Here is an 18,451-nt window from a genome sequence, read left to right as displayed (position 1 = left end):
CCAGGTTGTTTCTTGTATCGATATCTCGCGGGCATGAAGATATCTTGGTTTATTAAACCGTTTAATTTGACACGGTCCTCGATCAATGGCCGGCATTAAACCTAGCTAGGAAAAAAGGCCGCGTTGCTTTCTCCTGGAATGCTAATTAACTCATTTCTCATCACTCGCAGCACGTTACTTCGGCTCTCATTAAGCGATGATCGATCGGCTGCCGAGTGTCCGCGGGAATTGAACGACATAAATATCCTGCGGAGCAGTTCCACGCTTGTGCAAATTGTCTCGCTCGTGTGGTTAAGCTTTCAGAGGCCTCGTACACCTGAGGCCGATAAGATAGAGGCGATCCCTCGCCGATTCCTCTCGTTTCTTCCTTTTTTTTTTCGCCATTCCCTTCGTACGCCTCGTTATTAATGCAACAAGTAATTAAGTACAAGCAAATTCTTGTATTCCGCAATTATATATTTAAATTGATTAAAAACTCGTTACACTGCTCGTGTCGGTACCTGTGTTATCGTTACGGTCATCACTTGATAATTATTAGAGTTAATTAAAGGGTAAACAGAGAATGAATCGAGCGACGCGTTTCGTTCGTTCATTTGTCGAGTCGTTAACAAGACTGTTCAACTTTTGCCGGATGAAGTTCTTGCTTATTTTAGCTTTTGTAGCGCGAGATCAATTACATGTACAGCACGTTCTAAGTCTCAACAAACTTAACAATAACTCGGAAACGAAGCAGAATCGGAACTTTTGCAAGAAGAAAAGTTGCTTAGAATGTCACTGAGATATCCTCTGATGAGTTCAACGAACAATACCAGCGCCCACGGTAGAAGAAGCAACTGCAGTTCGACAACCAAACCATCATTTAACATATACGTAATAGACACGTTTTAAGGTGGAGTTTCTCTCATCAAATTTCGCCAGCACCATCTAGCGAGAACCTACAGATCGTCCCAGCCGTAAACGCTACAGATCAAGTCGATCCACTAACGAGCATAGGTCAATCGTTTAATACCTCCGAGTGTGCAGAAGGGATCGACGGTAATTTCGCAGCGGACCGCGTGAAGCGTCCAATCAATAGCCGAACTTATTGGATAACGTCAATTAATCCACGATATTGCCCTATCAACTTGTTCGCGTTTACGACTAAGTTGCCTCGCGCCACCGTCGGCTTTTACGGGCGCCCATGCCCAGCAGGTGGGGCCTCTGCGAAAACTGCGACCAGTCTCCCAGTAAATATCCGCGTATCTTCCTCGACATCAGCCGTGTTATCGATAAACAGTTGATTATACCGTTTCCAAGCATAACGCCTCGGATGCAGATGCGCTCGTAAAATATCGCGCTCTTTCAGTGTTGCCAGGAGCTTTCCCTGCGGTGGACGCATACGGGAAGGATGACGTCACCTGGAAGCTGTACAGGGTGTACCAATCATCGCGATTTAATAATATACAGCGTATATAACGTAAGGTGAGGTGTTTTTCTTTGTAGTACCAACTCTCTTTCCTCCAGTGACCACCCAAAGTTCTCAGCGCCGCGATCGTTTCCTCAAATTCCGGCAACGCTGCGCTTCTCTACGAATTTACGGGCAGATACGAGTCTGGACATCGTCAGCAGCTCCCTTTTTCGAACGGGAGGCCAGTAAACAGTGCGCCACGGTGAAACGCACCGGGCGATATTCGAAAATACATGCATCACACCCGAGAATTCTGTCCGGGGGTGTAGACAGAGTGCAGAATGTACGGTTCTCGAAGGGATCGTGTCGGTTATCGCTTTACACTCGACTCTTCATCGTTCGGCGCCTGGTCAGAGCCTCCGTGGCGTCGGGTTACCGTCTTCCAAGCCTTTGGAAACTTCTTTTCTCTCTCCTCTCATCTTTTTTTCTCCTCTTCTCCGCTTTTTAACGTCAGTTTCCAGTGCCAGTTTTCTGTCTCAACGCTTCTCTCGTTGCTAATTCCAGAAAACGAGACCGAAATCGCCTGGCCTCGTTTGTTCGAGTGTACTACAAAACGTCGAAGCACGCTCTCATCCCTCGATTCGAGCGATACTTTTTTCGTATACAGGCGATATCGGGTTTTACGCGATCTCGTTTTACACAGACGGTAAGCAGTATCTTTTGAAACAGGAGAAGGGAAGTATCTTTGGAAAAAAAAATAATGAAAATTCTTTTAGAAAGAGTGATTGTTTTCGTAGCGAGCACTCGATTATCGATCGCACTCGATCTCGCTCACACCAGGTACACCGCAAGGAAGTGACAATAAAATCAAGTGGTCTCACACCTTCGACCGGGAAACGATTGTACTCATTTCGTGTAACAACCGCCGGTTCTGTCGTTCCGTGGTAAATGCCATTTGCCTCGGGTTTCACACGCTTGTTCCGTGCGGCTGAAGAATGCGAGAAAAATTCCGCAAGAATTCCAGGGTGTCAATGATTTCGTCGATAACAGCGTAATCTTGGTCGAGCGCAGACTAAAAGCCTAACCGTACGCGGCTAATTTCACAAGAACCTTTTACGTATTACTAAAATTCATACTCTTTGGAAAACAAGATGAACGACGCATCTTTATACTCGACTGAGAATACAAAACGATTGCATTCACGTTCAATCGAAAACTATCCCACGTGTCTCGCGGTGAACTTTATCTTTCAACAGCTCTGATCCACTAATTTAAAAGATATTTATTCAAATTTCAGACATTGGGATTTCTGCGAGTGTTCGAAGAACCTTTAAAGAAGCAGCTGGCAGAATTTTTTCACTGGCACGGTAATGTATGCCACGACCGACACGGCGGCTGGTTTTTTTCCCCGCGTCGTGCGATCGCGGCTTAAAGGGTGTACGGAGAGTCGCGGACGGTAAAAATCGCGGGGAACCGATAAAACACGCGGGCCAGCGCATGTACCGCGCGCGTACCGACGTGCAACGAAACACGGATAAAAGCTAGGCGGTCGTAAATCACCGTTCAACCTAAACACAATGCGGCAACGATTCCCGTGGATCGTTTCAAATCTCCTTAGCGCGCGGTCCCGGGTTGTAACGCGTGCGGAGAGACACGGGGGATCAAGTGCGAGCCTGTGTTCCCTTCAACGATGGAAACACTCCGTGTGCAGCTGAATACGGCTACGTACAAACAAATAACGGTCCCAACCGGAGCGTGAGCTCGCGAAAATATTTATACCAGGCGTTTATCCGTTTGCTAGAGCGTTACTTACTCTAGGACCAGCGGCCATGGATCCATGCAGGACTTACAGACAGTAAGCGAGTGAGATCGCCAAGATCGCGATCAAATTTTGTGGGAACGAGCAAGTAGCAAACTGGTCGACGTTAATAATAACCAGTTATCTCGGACAATTAAAGTACAGAAGAGTGATTCTGGTCGTGGCTCGCAAGAAGTGATCAATGGGGTGGGGCTGCGCCTCTTGTGCGCGCGATCTCTTAATGAATGACGCGTCTGTCCCTCCGGCGGAGGTATTTTACTCTTGAACTTCGCGCGTTTATTCAAGTTTCTGTCGCGGCGTAATTGTCTTGTTGGACGCGAGGGATCTTGGAGACCCCACTCGCGTAAATACAACAGTCCCCGTTGTTTGTTCTACGCGCGGCTCGCGAATTTCATTAGGCCTGTTTTTTTTCTTTAAAACCAATGTCAGCCGTGTGAAAACTCGCTAATCCAGTGACCGGTTCTCTTCTCGTCGCGATCGCCCCGTACCAATTTGCACGGCTGTCGACGCGTTAGCGTACCTTCGAACGCGATAGAACGCGATTGTCCTCAGAGAGGGCGTCCTCGAGAGTGGAGGAGGGGGATGACGCGTTCGTAAACTTGGTTGCAGGTGCGTAGAATCGAGCGATTTCGGCGCGCGATAAGTGAGCAAAGGCCTCTTCGGTGCTAATTATCCAGTTTTCGAGCCCAGACACCGTTTATGACAATTTGCCACGCGTCGCCATAGACACCAGTGGCAGGTACCCCAGCTATCGAGTTTCACCCTGGCTGTACACCTCCCTGTGCATTTATTACGGGGTCCCTACGGGCCAACGAGTCGATGACTGCAGACAGGAGACCACCGTGGACCCTACTCACTCGTCAACGTCTCGTATTCCAGTCATTCTACGCGCGTCCAATCGGAACTATGCGACCGATGACGTCTTCATTCATACGAGCGCTCGACCTGGATACCCCCTTTTTCTGCCTGGCTTTTTTTGCCGCCCGGCTAATTGACCCAAAGTGGTTTTCTGAACCTCCACCTTCGCGATACCGACACCAGCCGCGATTAAATAAAAGTCCAACGACACCGACGACGACAACTGGGACAACCGGCTCCGCGAATGGCGGCGCTGAGAGATCCGTCGTACGACGAGATTAGAAAGTTCTCCATTTATCAGGACTTTAGATACGGATATTGTCTTGTTTGTCCAAGTTTTTCATTTGCAATCGTCGCGAATAGAGTAGAGAAGCGTCCCGTGTCTACCGCGCGACGATAATCAATTAGGGGGATAAATTGTTCAGGTATTTTTAGCGGAACAATCCGTTAAAACTAATTGGCGAATAAATTTCGTTTCAATCGAGCAATCCTGACTGGCGTAAGTTATTGGAAGTTTCTATATCCGTAACACCCCGCGATGAGTTAAATTCGTTGGTTCCACGGTTAAAGAGGTGGCCAGGCCTCGGGCGGCAGTACATACATCAAGTCTTTAAAGCCTCTAAACGCGCTTAAACTGGGAGCAACGTAAGCTATTAAAAGGTTAACCCCAGTTGGTACATATTTGCATGCAGTATCGTTCCCTTAACTGTCGTTAAATTACGGCCTCGTGTCGCGTACCACAACGGTTCCCTAACAAGAACATTTAATCCGCGACACGTCGCGATTAACCGACTCGAGCTGCGCGGGACTCTGCGTCCTCTTCTCTTCAATTAGCCGAGCCGCGGCTGAAATCGATCAACTTCCACGAAGTTGATCGTTTGATTTCTATCTGGTTGAAAACGCTAATCGCACGCTCTGACATCATATTCGAGACGACGAGTCTGAGGAATTGCAGTCTTGACTCATGAACGTCTCCGCGGCGCGATGAGCAACTGGGTTAAGTCGAAAATTGCGCGAAACGAGTGAACGTCACCGAAATAACTTTCCGAGAACCCGACGACAAATCGTTTGTCTCGGATGATCGAATTAAACGTTCGCGTTTCTCGAGCCGCTCGAATTGATTTTCAAGTTTGAGCGACTTGACGCGTGCTAGCTTGCGACACCAATTCGAACGGGACTTGAATCATCAGCGGCAAGGTTAGATTGGGCAACGAAATTGGACTGGCTGAATGAACTCGTGAGTTTAATATTATGAAATAGTTTTTTTTTTCTTTAAGTACACGAAACATCACGGACATATGGCGTCCGAGCGTCGTTCATTTAAGAGAAAATACGTATCCCTTAAATCGTAGCCACTTGAAGCGTCGGAGGGTAGCGTCAGTTGCTCGCGTGGTGGCGAGCTATCAATTTAATCGTTCCTCGATGAATGGACGGATCGGTTTTCTTAAAGTGCCGGTTTCACCCGGCATTTCTTGGCCTCCTCGCTCCCTCTGTACCCCCATTTACCCGTACGGTGCAGCGAGAGGTTCGCGCCGCGTTCACCACGGGGTCATATATTCGTGCCGCGGCGCGCCCTTAAATTATGCGCGCAATTACGCGTATACCTGCATCTCGCGTAAGTGCATCCTCGTACGGCGGCGTTGCAGCGGCCGCTCTCCGCCGTCTCGCCTCTCGACAGAGAAAAGAACGGAGATAGAGGAGAGATTGGCCGAGAGAAAGGGTCGGAGTAGTGCGATGGGATCGAGGAGGAGGGAGAGCGATACATAAACGGGCGGAAGATTGCAACTCTCCTCTCTCTTCGTACTATTCCTGGCAATCTTTCGTATTTTTCCCTCTTCTTTTTTTTTTTTTGCGCGCGCGCGTGCAAGGTGTTAATGACGAGCAGAAGTGGCTGTATCGGTCGGTCGAGTGCTCTCGAGTTAGCGGGATACACTTGCGGCCTGGTCGCGAGACAAGTATCCGATACCAGAGGACGTGTCGTCTGCGTTTCGAAATGTCGATGGGTCGACTTGGAGCGTCGTTCATAAGAGACGAAGTGTCATGCATCGGATATTAGACGCGTCGAATCTTCTCTTTCCTTAACTGATCGATAGCTACTTCAAAACTGTACGTGTTACTTCGATCACTTGGAACTTACAAGTCTCAACCTCTCCCAGACGAGCTCAAGCGAATACGAGATATCAAAATTTGTCGATCGACGAGACCCCGTTGGCACTAGCCTCCGGCTAGTTCAGCAAGGTGGTTGCGGATGGATATCGTTAGCGTCCACGATTTTCTTTTACCCAACGATAATAGCGCCGACCCAGAGCGATGCTGCGTCGACTCGCGGACGCTTTTCAGATAGAGAAGTATATCCCTGACACCGGGTGTGTAACGCGTGTATAAATTTCAGCGTGCATACACGCTTACACATAAATCCAGCGCGTAACCCTCGGGGTACGCGCGTAAACACTCGCGCGCACCGGCCCCGCGAGACGGTTGAAGGCATGCGGACCAGGCTGGGGGAGGAACGGAGCCTCCGCGAATCGAGAACGCGACGAGGACGGATGCTGGCCGAAGAAAAGGCGAGAGAGGAGAGGAGAGACGAGACGAGAAGAAAGGAACAAGAGTCCTGCGTGTTCAAACAAAGGTGAGTCCGCAAGTTGCACCTCGGATGCAGGTATATACACTCTGTACTCGTTGCTCTTCCAGTATCCCGCTACCTTCCCTCTTCCTTTCCTCGCTCGACCCTTCGCGCGTCCTCTCTATGATTTTATCTTCCTTTTTGCCAGTGTTACACACCGCGAAGGTTACATCCGGCCGAATGTCTTGTTGCCAGGTGTATAAAACCGTGCCTCCATCTACCCTGCCGCCGTACACTTCGTCCCTTCCCCACTTTCCCCCTCTCTCTCTCGCTGTTCCACTGTTTAACGTTATAACCTTTCTTCTCGACGTTACGTAATCGTTCGATCGTTGCGTTAGAAAAGGAATCAAGGTGAAAGGTGGTGGCTCTACGCGCGTTTCAATTTAAAGGGAACGGGCTGGCTCTCTCGCGGTGATAGATAGGATTACATTACGGTGATTAAATAGAATGTTATCGCGCGTTAGCCAGCTTTCTATTAATCGCCCGGTAAGCCCGCGGCCGGGGCCGCGGTTCGTTCCGCTTAATCCGTTCTATAACTTTTCACTGTCGATTTTATCTACGATCCTCTTCAGCGTTCTGTTGAATTCGTAATTAATGACGCCCAACCAGACGATGGAGAAACGAGAGAAAAATCTGGCCAACTTGCCAGGTCTAAGAACTAATGTTCGTTCTGAATGAGACGAGGTTCGACGTGTACTTACGAATTTTAGTCAATTCTAATAAAAACTTATTATTGTTTATTCCAGGACAAGTACTTCTGAGGTTCGACGAGTACTCACGAATTCTAGTCAATTCTAATAAAAACATATTATTGTCAATTCCAGGACACGTACTTCTGAGGTTCGACGTGTACTCACGAATTCTAGTCAATTCTAATAAAAACATATTATTGTCAATTCCAGGATACGTACTTCTGAGGCTCGACATGTACTCACAAATTCTAGTTAATTCTAATAAAAACATATTATTGTTAATTCCAGGACACATACTTCTGTGGTTCGACCTGTACTCACGAATTCTAGTCAATTCTAATAAAAACATATTGTTCATTCCAGGACACGTACTTCTGAGGTTCGACGTATACTCACGAATTTTAGTCAGTTCTAATAAAAACATATTATTGTCAATTCCAGGACACGTACTTCTGAGGTTCGACATGTACTCACGAATTTTAGTCAATACTAATAAAAACATATTGTTGTTAATTTCAGGACACGTACTTCTGAGGTTCGACCTGTACTCGCGAATTCTAATCAATTCTAATAAAAACATATTATTGTTCATTCCAGGACACGTGCTTCTGAGGTTCGAAGATGTTAAAAAATGATAGTTGAAAAAAAAAAACAGATCAGCCTGTACGAGTATCTATGATTTTGTATTTTAGAGATTGTGATAGCGCTGATTCAAGGGGTGATTATTCAAATTCTAATTGGCAAGGTAGTTTCTTCGCAAGCCTGCGATTATGCGAGATCTTGTATTCCGCAGGCGTATTTCGTTTCGAGTCCCTTGTCGAGATTAGGTAATTGGTCCTGATCTGATTAGCGAAATCCTGTACAGGCGGGCCTTCTATGCGGCCCCAATACACGCACACACCCCAATCCCAGTGCTTGAAAACGCTATCCCCGTATAATTTCTACAAATATTGACCGAGACCGACTTTACTTAATAGCATTTCCGTTCGTTTCCAAATCGATTCATCATTATCCGTCAAAAGCTGATAGAAACTCAATATTATCGAACAGTGTGAATTATTGCCGAATTAGTTTGTTGCGAACAGGGTAACAGTGGCGAACGCTGCGGAACAACAAGCAGTATAATCTGTGCAGTTAGGTCAGGTTGGATTAGGATTGAATTCTCTGTTCATATCGATGTATCGTACTGTAGAACTGCGCATAATCCCACTCCACTTTTTCAAAATGGCGTCTCGTGTAATACATCGCCGAATCAATTTGCTACGAACTATTAAATAACAAGTAGCGCAATCTGTTACGTTGGATTAGGTTCCGTTTCAATCCTGTCGATGTATCGTCGTAAAGTTAGGACAGATTGGCCACCATTTTACTTCTCCAAAATAAGCTATCGTGCAATCGTTAGTTCTTTAACCGAATCGAAAGGTGAGCATTTATTTCAATTCCATTGAACGCGGTTATCCAGCACACTTGTCGTGTGCTCGACTATTATTACTATACGTAACCCCCGCCATGTTTTGTTCGCGAGCATTTTCAACAAAAAGCAAGGACGATCACAGTTTCGTGTATACTCGAATGAAAACGTTGCGTTGAAACACCGCGTGGCAAAGGAGGACGGGTCGTTTGAGCCGGGTCGCAAACGAAACTGGATGCTCGCCGCGTAATTACATGCGTATCGCGTGTTTATCTGAACAAAGGGTAACAAGGGCGGCAGAATTCGAGTGCACTTGATTTCTTTCGCCTCGTTTTATTCCGTCTAGACGATCGATCGTTTCCTACTTGCACGTTTCACCGCAGGAAGAAACAAGTTAACGGATACGAGACGGGTGGTTTCGCCACCAGTCGGTTCCATCCATGAATAATTAATTCCCATCAAATAATTAAACGATCATAACGAACGGAGTGCGCTCTGCTAACGAAAAAATTAAACAAAAAAAAATGAAAGAAAGATAAGAGGAAGTGAAAAAAATCAGCGTGAGCAGATAAGAAAACGGATGAGAAAAGCGTCGCAGGTGTGGAAGCACAGCGAACGCACTGTAAAGCAGGTGGACAGGGTATCGTTTGAAAGGAAAAGGCAAAAAAAGAAAAGAAAATAGAGAAAAGGAGAGGGGTTCGGTGTGGACAGGGCGCAGGAGGAGGGAAATGATAGCAGAAGGCGGTGAAGGACAAAGGGAAAAAGAAAGATGTAAAGGGAGTGAATGGTGAAGAGGAAGGGGGGGAGGGCGTGAGAGACTAATAGTGCTGATCCCACACCGCAAGCACCGCTGGTTTAAGACCCGACTAAGTGGTGGATAATGAATATGCTAACGTGTGCCGAGTATGCGAGGAAAGCTTTGCACTTGGTATCGGGTTCAAGCACCTTCCGACTACTGTGTACGTGTGCGGTACTATAACTTTTCGCCTATGTACCGTGGTATTCACAAGCTTCGACACTGGCAGCTCTCCCATATAGACTTGGACGCGGCAGAAGAACTACGATATCGACGCTGCGTGTGGGTTTCGATTCTACTGCCGCTGGGTGGACGTGTAAAGAACCACGAGGCGTTTCTTCTATAGAACGCGTAATCCACGTTTACCTAAATTATCTTTCCTATTCCTTTGATCTACGATTTGATGTACTAGTGATTAGGATTTCGATCGCGTTATCGCGATTTCTGGCGTCAGTAAGGCGTCTCTGATGAACAGATCCTGCAACGAAGCTGCAACGAAGAGGCTGCTGCGAGCATTTCGAGAGATTCGAAATAAAAGGTTCGATGCTCCGCGAAATTTCGCTGCGAACGACTTGCGTTCACGGGGGCTTGGCAAAGTGGAGGGGCCCGGTAAGGTTACTTCGAAGGGAGGCCACGAATGTCTCAGTGACCGATTCTGTTTGAGCGGCAACCGTCGCTGGAGGGTGTCGCAGGGGTTAAAGTAAACACAGGCAGAAGCTTTCGGGGTAGAGGATACAGTTGAAACATATCGTTCCGGTATGGCCACGCGTGCTATACAAACAGGGGAAGCTTCTAATATTACCAGCCACTGTGTGCACATACAGGGCGGTTCACGAGGAGCGTAACAATTACGCGTCGACCGATATCGAGACTAAAAGGGACAAAAAATGATCCACGATCCTTTTCCTTCGCCTTCCGTTCTCTCTTTCCCAGCATACACGTTCAAGAATCGATAAATTCAACTCTTCTTCTAAATTGTATAAAAGAAAATTCGAATGACACGAACTTCGCGCAATCTTGAAACTGTTTCAGGTGAAACGAAGAACCAACTGCTAAACAGCTCCGCGATATCGTTCCAAGTAGAAGAGCTGACAATTTAAAAAGATTCCTGGTGCGTTCGCGCGCGGTGAGCAAGCATCCACGGGTCACCTCACAACGACATTAGATACGGCTGTTAGTTCGTTGACGAGGCAACAAATTTCCCGGGCAATTCAGCGTGTGTCTGTCGGAACGGGGCGACATAGTGAGAGAGGAGGAGGGGGATGTACGTATGGCGTGCTGGGAAAATGGGGTGCGGAGGTGGTGGCAGTAGGTAGGACGTAGCTTGAAAGAGGTGAGAGCGCGAAAGAGAGACGAAGGTCAGGCAGGGAAAGGGAGAAAGCGCGGGTTTTAGGATCGTCGTCGTGGAAATCTCGAAACGAGCAAACGGCTGCCTGACCTGACGGCGCGCGTATACCAGCCGACAGGGCCGTGTTTTCCGTGTGCTTGGAATACGTCGCGCACGAAATTGAGAGGGCTCGCCGTGGGAGCCATTCGGGGTTCACTAACCGTGGAAATGGCACTGGCACTCGATGCTGCGACGTTGCGACGCGACGCGCAGCCTCGCGGATCGAGAGAAAAAGAAACAGACAGGAAAAAAAGAAAAAAAAATAGAAGGGGCGAATGTCTTTCGGAGATGCATCCCCTACTTGACTGTACTCCGTGTTTTTTTTCCCTCCTCCCCTCTTTTAAAATACATTCTCCGCGAGAGAAACGCGGTACCACGTTGCCCAAGTGCCTGGCGATGTTCCTCCGCGCCCCGACATTTTGTGCCTCCGCGCGGCCTCTTCGTCGGGCCGTTTTTCTTTTATCTCCGCGCTTTGGCCAAAATCGCGGCAGAGAACTCCGCTCGTGGGGTCTGCGCGCGATAAAACCGTGTCCCCGTTTTCAAGCGTCTCGTGTTTGCACGGGCGAAATTGTGTCTACCGTTTTTGGGGTGGCGGAAGGGTCGCCCCCTCGCTGACAGTAAGTTATGGGAGAGGACGTCCTCGAACGTTGTCGGGTTTTAATGATATTTTATACCCGGGGAAGTTCGCCTGGGGATAGTTCTGCGAGTTATTTAAAGGTCTCGCGGTTCTTTTTAGTTTTCTATCGTTGCAACTGAAGATTGTGCAATGAAATTAATCGCGCCACTCTAGTAGAGGTTGTATGCTGTGCGCGCTTAGCTGACGTTCTGATCTTCGTTTAGATGCAGAAGAGTATTTGTAGTAGATAAGAGCGTAATGATTTTTAAAAGCGTGCAAGTGGCTGTTTAACCAGACACGTAAGACATCTTCAGTGATAGAATCAGCAGGTAATTGTTGAGAACCATCGTGAATGAAATCGATTCGCAGCAACATTTACAAGTATCCCGACGAATGTCCTGGTCTCTATGATGCCAAAGGAAAGTAACGCGACTAAAGGATTCTAGTAGTCGACGTCCGTAATGGTGGCAACAATTTCTAGGTGACTGGTCGGTATTTCACGAAAGGCAACAGAGAGGGGGAGGACGCGTCGTCGACAAAGAGGAGGTCCGCTACAGGCGTAATTAAACGCGTTCTCAGCTAACAACTTATGGTTTCAGATATGGTGCAATCATGGCTTCCTCGCGCCCAGTTGGCAGTGTCTCTTGGCAGCCGCGTATAAAACACAAGTGTCGTGCCGTGGGCCTGCGCGTGCTCTCGCCGCGAAGATAACGAACAGTCTGTATTCTCGTTAGCAGCCGTGGCAGCCGTTAAGATAACAACGAGACACGGCGCAGTCACCGCGCGTGAGCCCTCGCCGCGGAAACAAGATTTAAGGTCGCCTTAGAATAGTAGAACACTCGTAAATTAAACGGGCTGACCGAAGAAGCCACCATCGACGCGGATCGCGTGGGCACGCCATCTTTTAATTCGCCCCTAATACGGGCCACAACCTCGGGGCCCGTGGCGCGAATTCAATTCATCGCGTACGCGCCAACCAGAGGCCGCCGCGCGCTCTTACAGAGGGCAATTAATGGAACTGCTAACTGGTTCGTGGTTCGTTAAATTTTATAATGTTAGCGGTATGCACCGTCGAACACGTGAACGCTGGTAACTCGTGAAATACCATCATGTCGTTCTTCAAAGTTCCTCCTCTTTATGACACTGACTTTCGACGCGTTAAACTTCTTGCAATCGTTTAAAACATATTATTAACATTTGCTAAATAAAATACCAAATACTAAGTAAAAAAAATATTGATTTTTCGACTCGATTGTGTGGCGCCAGTAGATGTTAGAGATTTCAATCGGATCCTGGAGAGAATGAGATTTTTCGAAATGATCGATCCGGGGTCAGCATTCCCGCTGGATAATATACTTTAATCCGGATATACCGTGCATGTAAATATGTACCGTGCGGAGTGGTGCACGGTGAACTACCGTGCAAGCCTGAATATGTTCCGGTGTGGTTTCTCGCGTCGGGAGATCGTTATCAACGCGCGGCGGATTCCGAGGCTAGACAAACCGACATAAATTGAACGGCTCGAGATTGGAGCAGAGGGACAGCGACTCGGTTGGTAGCCACTTCGTAACAGTGCTGGGAAACAGATGAAATTAATAGCAATAATGGGGGGTAATAACCGGATTCCGCTCGCGGCGCACGAGGGTAAGTTTCTGCCGCCGATTGATAGCCTCTCGCTGGTTCCTAATCCTGCGTCACGTAATTAAACGAAATTGGGTTTGAACTTCGACTGATTTTCGAGTAAACCTGTCCTACTATTCGATAACACTGCGACGCGTATGCGTACGTTTCTAATTTCTTCTAAAAAGGAAGTAATATTGAAGGATAATGAAATTATCATTACTAAAAGTTAGGCAATAATTAGGGTTTCAAATGTTATGTGCGTGGAATATTCTAGAATGCGAGAGTAAGCGTATGTGTTCATTATTCGTCTTTAGAGTAATATCTCAGTTGTAATGATTTATAAAATCTTGTAATTGTCGTTAATCATTAAATATCCTACAATACTTTTTATAAACCCTTACGCCTACATATTTGCTACTTTACTTATCAAAAACTAAAAATATTTTACGATTAACAAAAAGCAGCGATTATTGAGTAAAATAGATCTCCAACAAATTAAAAAATTTTAATTTCAAGAGATAATATTTCTGAAGTGATTAAGAAAATAGATCTGAAGAGAAAAATAATAAATTCTTATAATAATATTTCTGAAGTAATTAAGAAAATAGATCTGAAGAGAAAAATAATTAATTCTGATAATAATATTTCTGAAATAGTTCTCCAACAAACTAGAAAATTTTAATTTCAAGAGATAATATTTCTGAAGTGATTAAGAAAATAGATCTGAAGAGAAAAATAATTACTTCTTATAGTAATATTCTTGAAGTGATTAAGAAAATAGATCTGAAGAGAAAAATAATAAATTCTTATAATAATATTTCTGAAGTGATTAAGAAAATTGATCTGAAGAGAAAAATGCTTTGTAAAAAGTAGAGGGGCGATACTTGATAATTAAAGGTGTAAGCAAATTGCCAGCGAATAGACGTGCTAAGGCGCGGTTGATCAGTTTTGGGAGGCCCTGTATGCGTACGATTGCGACGGATAATCCCCGATTAATAGATCAACGGTAACAGGCTATTCTAAATTAGCAGTGATTAACGTCTGTCGGGGAGTACTTACGTTTGCAGGCCCTACGATGCTGGATCGATCTCGCCGGATCCCTGTAGTAACCTTCTCGACAATAGTGACAGTGTCTTCCCGCCGTAAAATGCCGGCACTGCAGACAAACGCCTCCGCTGACACGTCCGGACAGCTTGTACAGTTCCATGTTGAATCTGCACTTTCTCGCATGAAAATTGCAGTTGCATTCTGAAACAGAAACGCGGACGATTATTCGACGAACCGTATATCACCTTTCCATCAGTCTCGCGCGAAATATTCCGCCAATTTTAATTAACTTTTGATTAAACACATTTCTGTATAATAAAAGCTTATAATTTTGTGCATTCGTATTTTTGAAATAAAAATTAAACCAGAATTTCGATGGATCGTTATATCATTCCATTAGACTTGTATGTATATCTTTCTATGGAACTCGAACACGTGGGCTTAAAATTTCAGTACTTCTGATTGCAGTAATAATTGTTGTGGATTAGTAGGAGGAAAATGAATTTTTCTCAAACATTTGCCACGCACGTAATTCTATGACACATGTTAGTACTTACGTATCAGAGTATACGTTATCTAGGTTGGGGTAAGAGGTATAGTCACCCTCTAAATGAAATCGATATCTTAAGACACATTTTGCTTCGCGAATGTGAACGTGCCATGAAATATGTCCCCAAGTTTCTATACTTGTCCTCATTGGTCGGTTTACTTTTAACATCGAGTCGTTCAATTGCTTGTACCACTCAAACGACAGATCTGTTCTAACGAACCAACAGAGTCCTATCTTCGTTATAAAATACAGTAAAGGTTTGACGAGCGATTACAAATGGCCGCGTGAACTAAACCACCCTGTAGGACGTATTTCACGAGGAATTAACGAATCGTGGGAGAACTTTCCTCGTATTTATCGCGGTAATGAGTTTCGAGAGCGTTCTCATTCGGCGCGGGTGAAAGGGTTCGCGAACGGGGCGAAGGGTGTCTCGTTTCGCTCGCGATGACAGTTTTTCCCGCGGCCCCTTCGCTTCCGCTTTAGAATCCGTCCTACGTCCGCGCAATGCACACAATTTCCTTGGTCTTTCCGCGAATTCACCGGGTTCCGCGCGTTCTATCGAGTGCCCGTTGGGCGTCCATTGAATTCTTCGAGGGCCGCGGAAAAAGAAGAAGAATCGACGGAAGATCGTGCCGTAACTTCCACTCTCTACTCGAGCACGGCGTTCCTCGCCTGTTCCTCCTCCTCGTGACATCTTCAAACTAACGGAATAATTGAAACGTAGGCGGAGGAGACAGCAGCGGTCTCTCAGTGAGAAAAGGGCGCGGACCAGTTCGGTAACGGGGAAGTCGCAGTTTTTTAACAACCCTTCTCGCTGCGCTCTGAGCGAGTACGATCACTCGACCCAATAATTCGCGTGTCGAACCGAGTCGAGCGTGACTTATTTTACGTTTCCGCGCGAGACGTTTCCACCCTTCGCTGCTCGCGTGTTCTTCTCCCCCCCACCCTGACGCCACTGTCTTCGCGTCCACGTTAACGTCTTCAGCGAAACTGAAATAGATTTTTATGATCTCGACCGTTGCTCCGTGGTCTACATAAGACAGTCATATGTTCCGGTTACCGAGCCACGGTGAAATAGCTGAGAAGGGACGCGGTTCTATTTGGTTTACGATCGGATTAACTTAAGTATGCGCTCTCGATTTCGACACTGCCCTGGCGCTTGCGGAGAGAATTGGAAGAACCGAATCGCTTGCGAATTGTGTACCACGTGCGATTTTTCGCTGCTTCGTATTGATTAATTCTTCTGATTTTAAAGCATGATTTTTGCAATATGTATTTTTGTATAGTATAATCGTCGAAAATCGTGGTTTATATTAATATTTCGATATACAGGTTATCGATATCAATGACTGGTGGAAGAAATGAGTCGAAAATATAGAATAACAATTTTTTATTCGAGACTTTATTTTTGAGAAAATCGACTTTGAATTTTCACTGTAGATCATTGTCTCGATTGAAGTTACTTTCGATGTCACGGAAATGTTTTCCTAGCTGTGAGAAATTTTTTAAACTAACATTACCAAAGTTGGATTGGTTGTGCTAAAACTTGACTTTTACTTATGAAGTCATATTAAATCTATTGTGTATTTCGTATCGAAAAAATCACAAGTTGCAAGCAATTGAAAGAAAATATTATTGTAACCTTTCGTACATTAAAACAACCAAATACCTTAGAAAACGTTCATAGAAATTTCATTAGAAGAGCAGAATTATGTTTTTGCCAGGATGGCCAACATTTTCAGCAATTTCTTTATTAATAAAATTTCTTACAAACTTTGAACATTGTTTCAAATATTCTATTTCATTACTTGTTCCTAATTCACGTGTTACTTCTTAACGAGACGTGATCAAGCGCACTTATACGCAGCAAAAATTCAAAGTCGATTTTCTCCAAAACAAAGCCTGGAACGAAAAATTGTTATTCTATATTTTCGACCTATTTTTTCATTATTTTTTCATTTTTTTCATAGAATCACTTCTCCTTTTAGAGACTTAATACAGACTGACGACAGACGACAGACAGTCTGTTTTTCAGACGAACAGACGACAGAAGAAGAACAACTTAGTAGATTGTACCACTGGTCACCGATCACTCTGCATATTAATTTAACCAGTTAACTGCGGAATTTAGTTTCAAAAGATCACCACAGGGTGCGGAATTAAAAACAAGCAACGACGTGTATACACGTCAAACGCAGGGCAAATGGTACTATTATACATTTTACGAAAAACGAGGAAGAATTACATTTTTATTCGTCACACAGACTAACAATTCGTTTCTGAATACGTTATTCTTACTAAAAGCTTGAAAATTGTCAAAGAATAATAAAATACATAATAATAATATACAAAAATAAGAAGATAGTTTACAAAATTTCAAGCTATGTATATAAATGGAACATACCACCAAATAATATTCTTATTACATTTTATTGAGATTTCGAGTTTTTGTAGTGAATGGTAATTTTTTTTTATTTTACACGACGATTATACACGTCGAACTCACAGCAGTAGAGATTTGGTTCGACGAGTATACACGTCGAACTCACAGCAATAGAGATTTGGTTCGACGAGTATACACGTAGAACTCACAGCAGTAGAGATTTGGTTCGACGAGTATACACGTCAAACGCACTTAACTGGTTAATGGAATAACGAGAGGAGGTTAAATGTTAATATTCTTGGATCCAGATGGCGCGGAAAAAGTGAAACTCAAGGGTGTACGAAATATACCCCGTCACTCAGGAGATACGGGACTCGCTGCAGACGATAGGGGGGGTAGTAGTCGTTAAACGCACGCGGAATGTGGCGTGTCGGATCGATCGAGTAACCTCTCGATAGTTAATAACCTTGTTCAGCCACCGTCTGAAATTTCTTGATCGATTCCTGTTATTAAGCCCGTGGCTCTGGCCAGGCTAAGGCCCCGGGTTGTTTTCGTAGAGGCAATCGCTGTAATTAGCGATTAACCGTCGTATAATCGATGTTCTACGTCTTCTGGATTTTCCTTCGCTCCCTAAGGATCGACGGGGTTATGCTTTCAGCCTCGTTAAGATTTATCGCGCTGCCCTCGAGGAGGGAAGATTTACAAGTCCTTCTCTGGCCACGTAGAATCGGTACGGTTCGATTTCACCGTTCTCTGCACACGTTCCATCTATCTGTCGTTTCCGTTCGCGTGCGGACGCGGCTTTAGACGCGTTACTTATGGCTCCTTTAACGAGCATCAGTTTGTCCACTGATCTATCCATGTTCCATCTAGCTATCCTTTATTACGTTCGTTTCTATTCTTGAATTAATATAGTAACGCTAACGTGACAATTAATACGGGAAAATAGAAATTAATGTAATCATGTAGTATCGGAGTTTGAAGTAAAAGTAACGTGTAACGAGTGATTGAGTTTATTGAGGGTGATTTGGTAAGCGTGAATGTTTAAGATGTAATTGAGAAATTAGGAATATTTTCGAATGATCAATATTCGAGACTATTTCTAAGAATATGGTGTGTACGTGTCTCAAATAATCAATATATTATAACAATAATCAATATATATAGAAAATAAAAATAAAATATTAAAATGATCAATATGCTCGAGAATTTTTCTAAAGGTATGCATGTGTGTAAATGTGAATGTTTGAAAATAAGAG

The 18,451-nt window shown here is 45.0% G+C and overlaps 1 protein-coding gene across 2 annotated transcripts in view; it reads right to left on the bottom strand.

Moving 5' to 3' along the window:
• The window catches only part of LOC143426730 (netrin-1), a 123,315-nt gene that overhangs the window by 32,096 nt on the left and 72,768 nt on the right, over window positions 1–18,451 (bottom strand). For both annotated transcript variants that reach the window (XM_076900352.1, XM_076900350.1), the window contains exon 2: window positions 14,272–14,460. In XM_076900352.1, the coding sequence (XP_076756467.1) occupies window positions 14,272–14,460 (189 nt within the window). The remainder of the gene's footprint in view (window positions 1–14,271; window positions 14,461–18,451) is intronic.

Source organism: Xylocopa sonorina, chromosome 9 (genome assembly GCF_050948175.1).
Source record: "Xylocopa sonorina isolate GNS202 chromosome 9, iyXylSono1_principal, whole genome shotgun sequence".
Lineage (NCBI taxonomy): Eukaryota > Metazoa > Arthropoda > Insecta > Hymenoptera > Apidae > Xylocopa > Xylocopa sonorina.
This window is presented reverse-complemented; position numbering and strand designations above follow the sequence as displayed.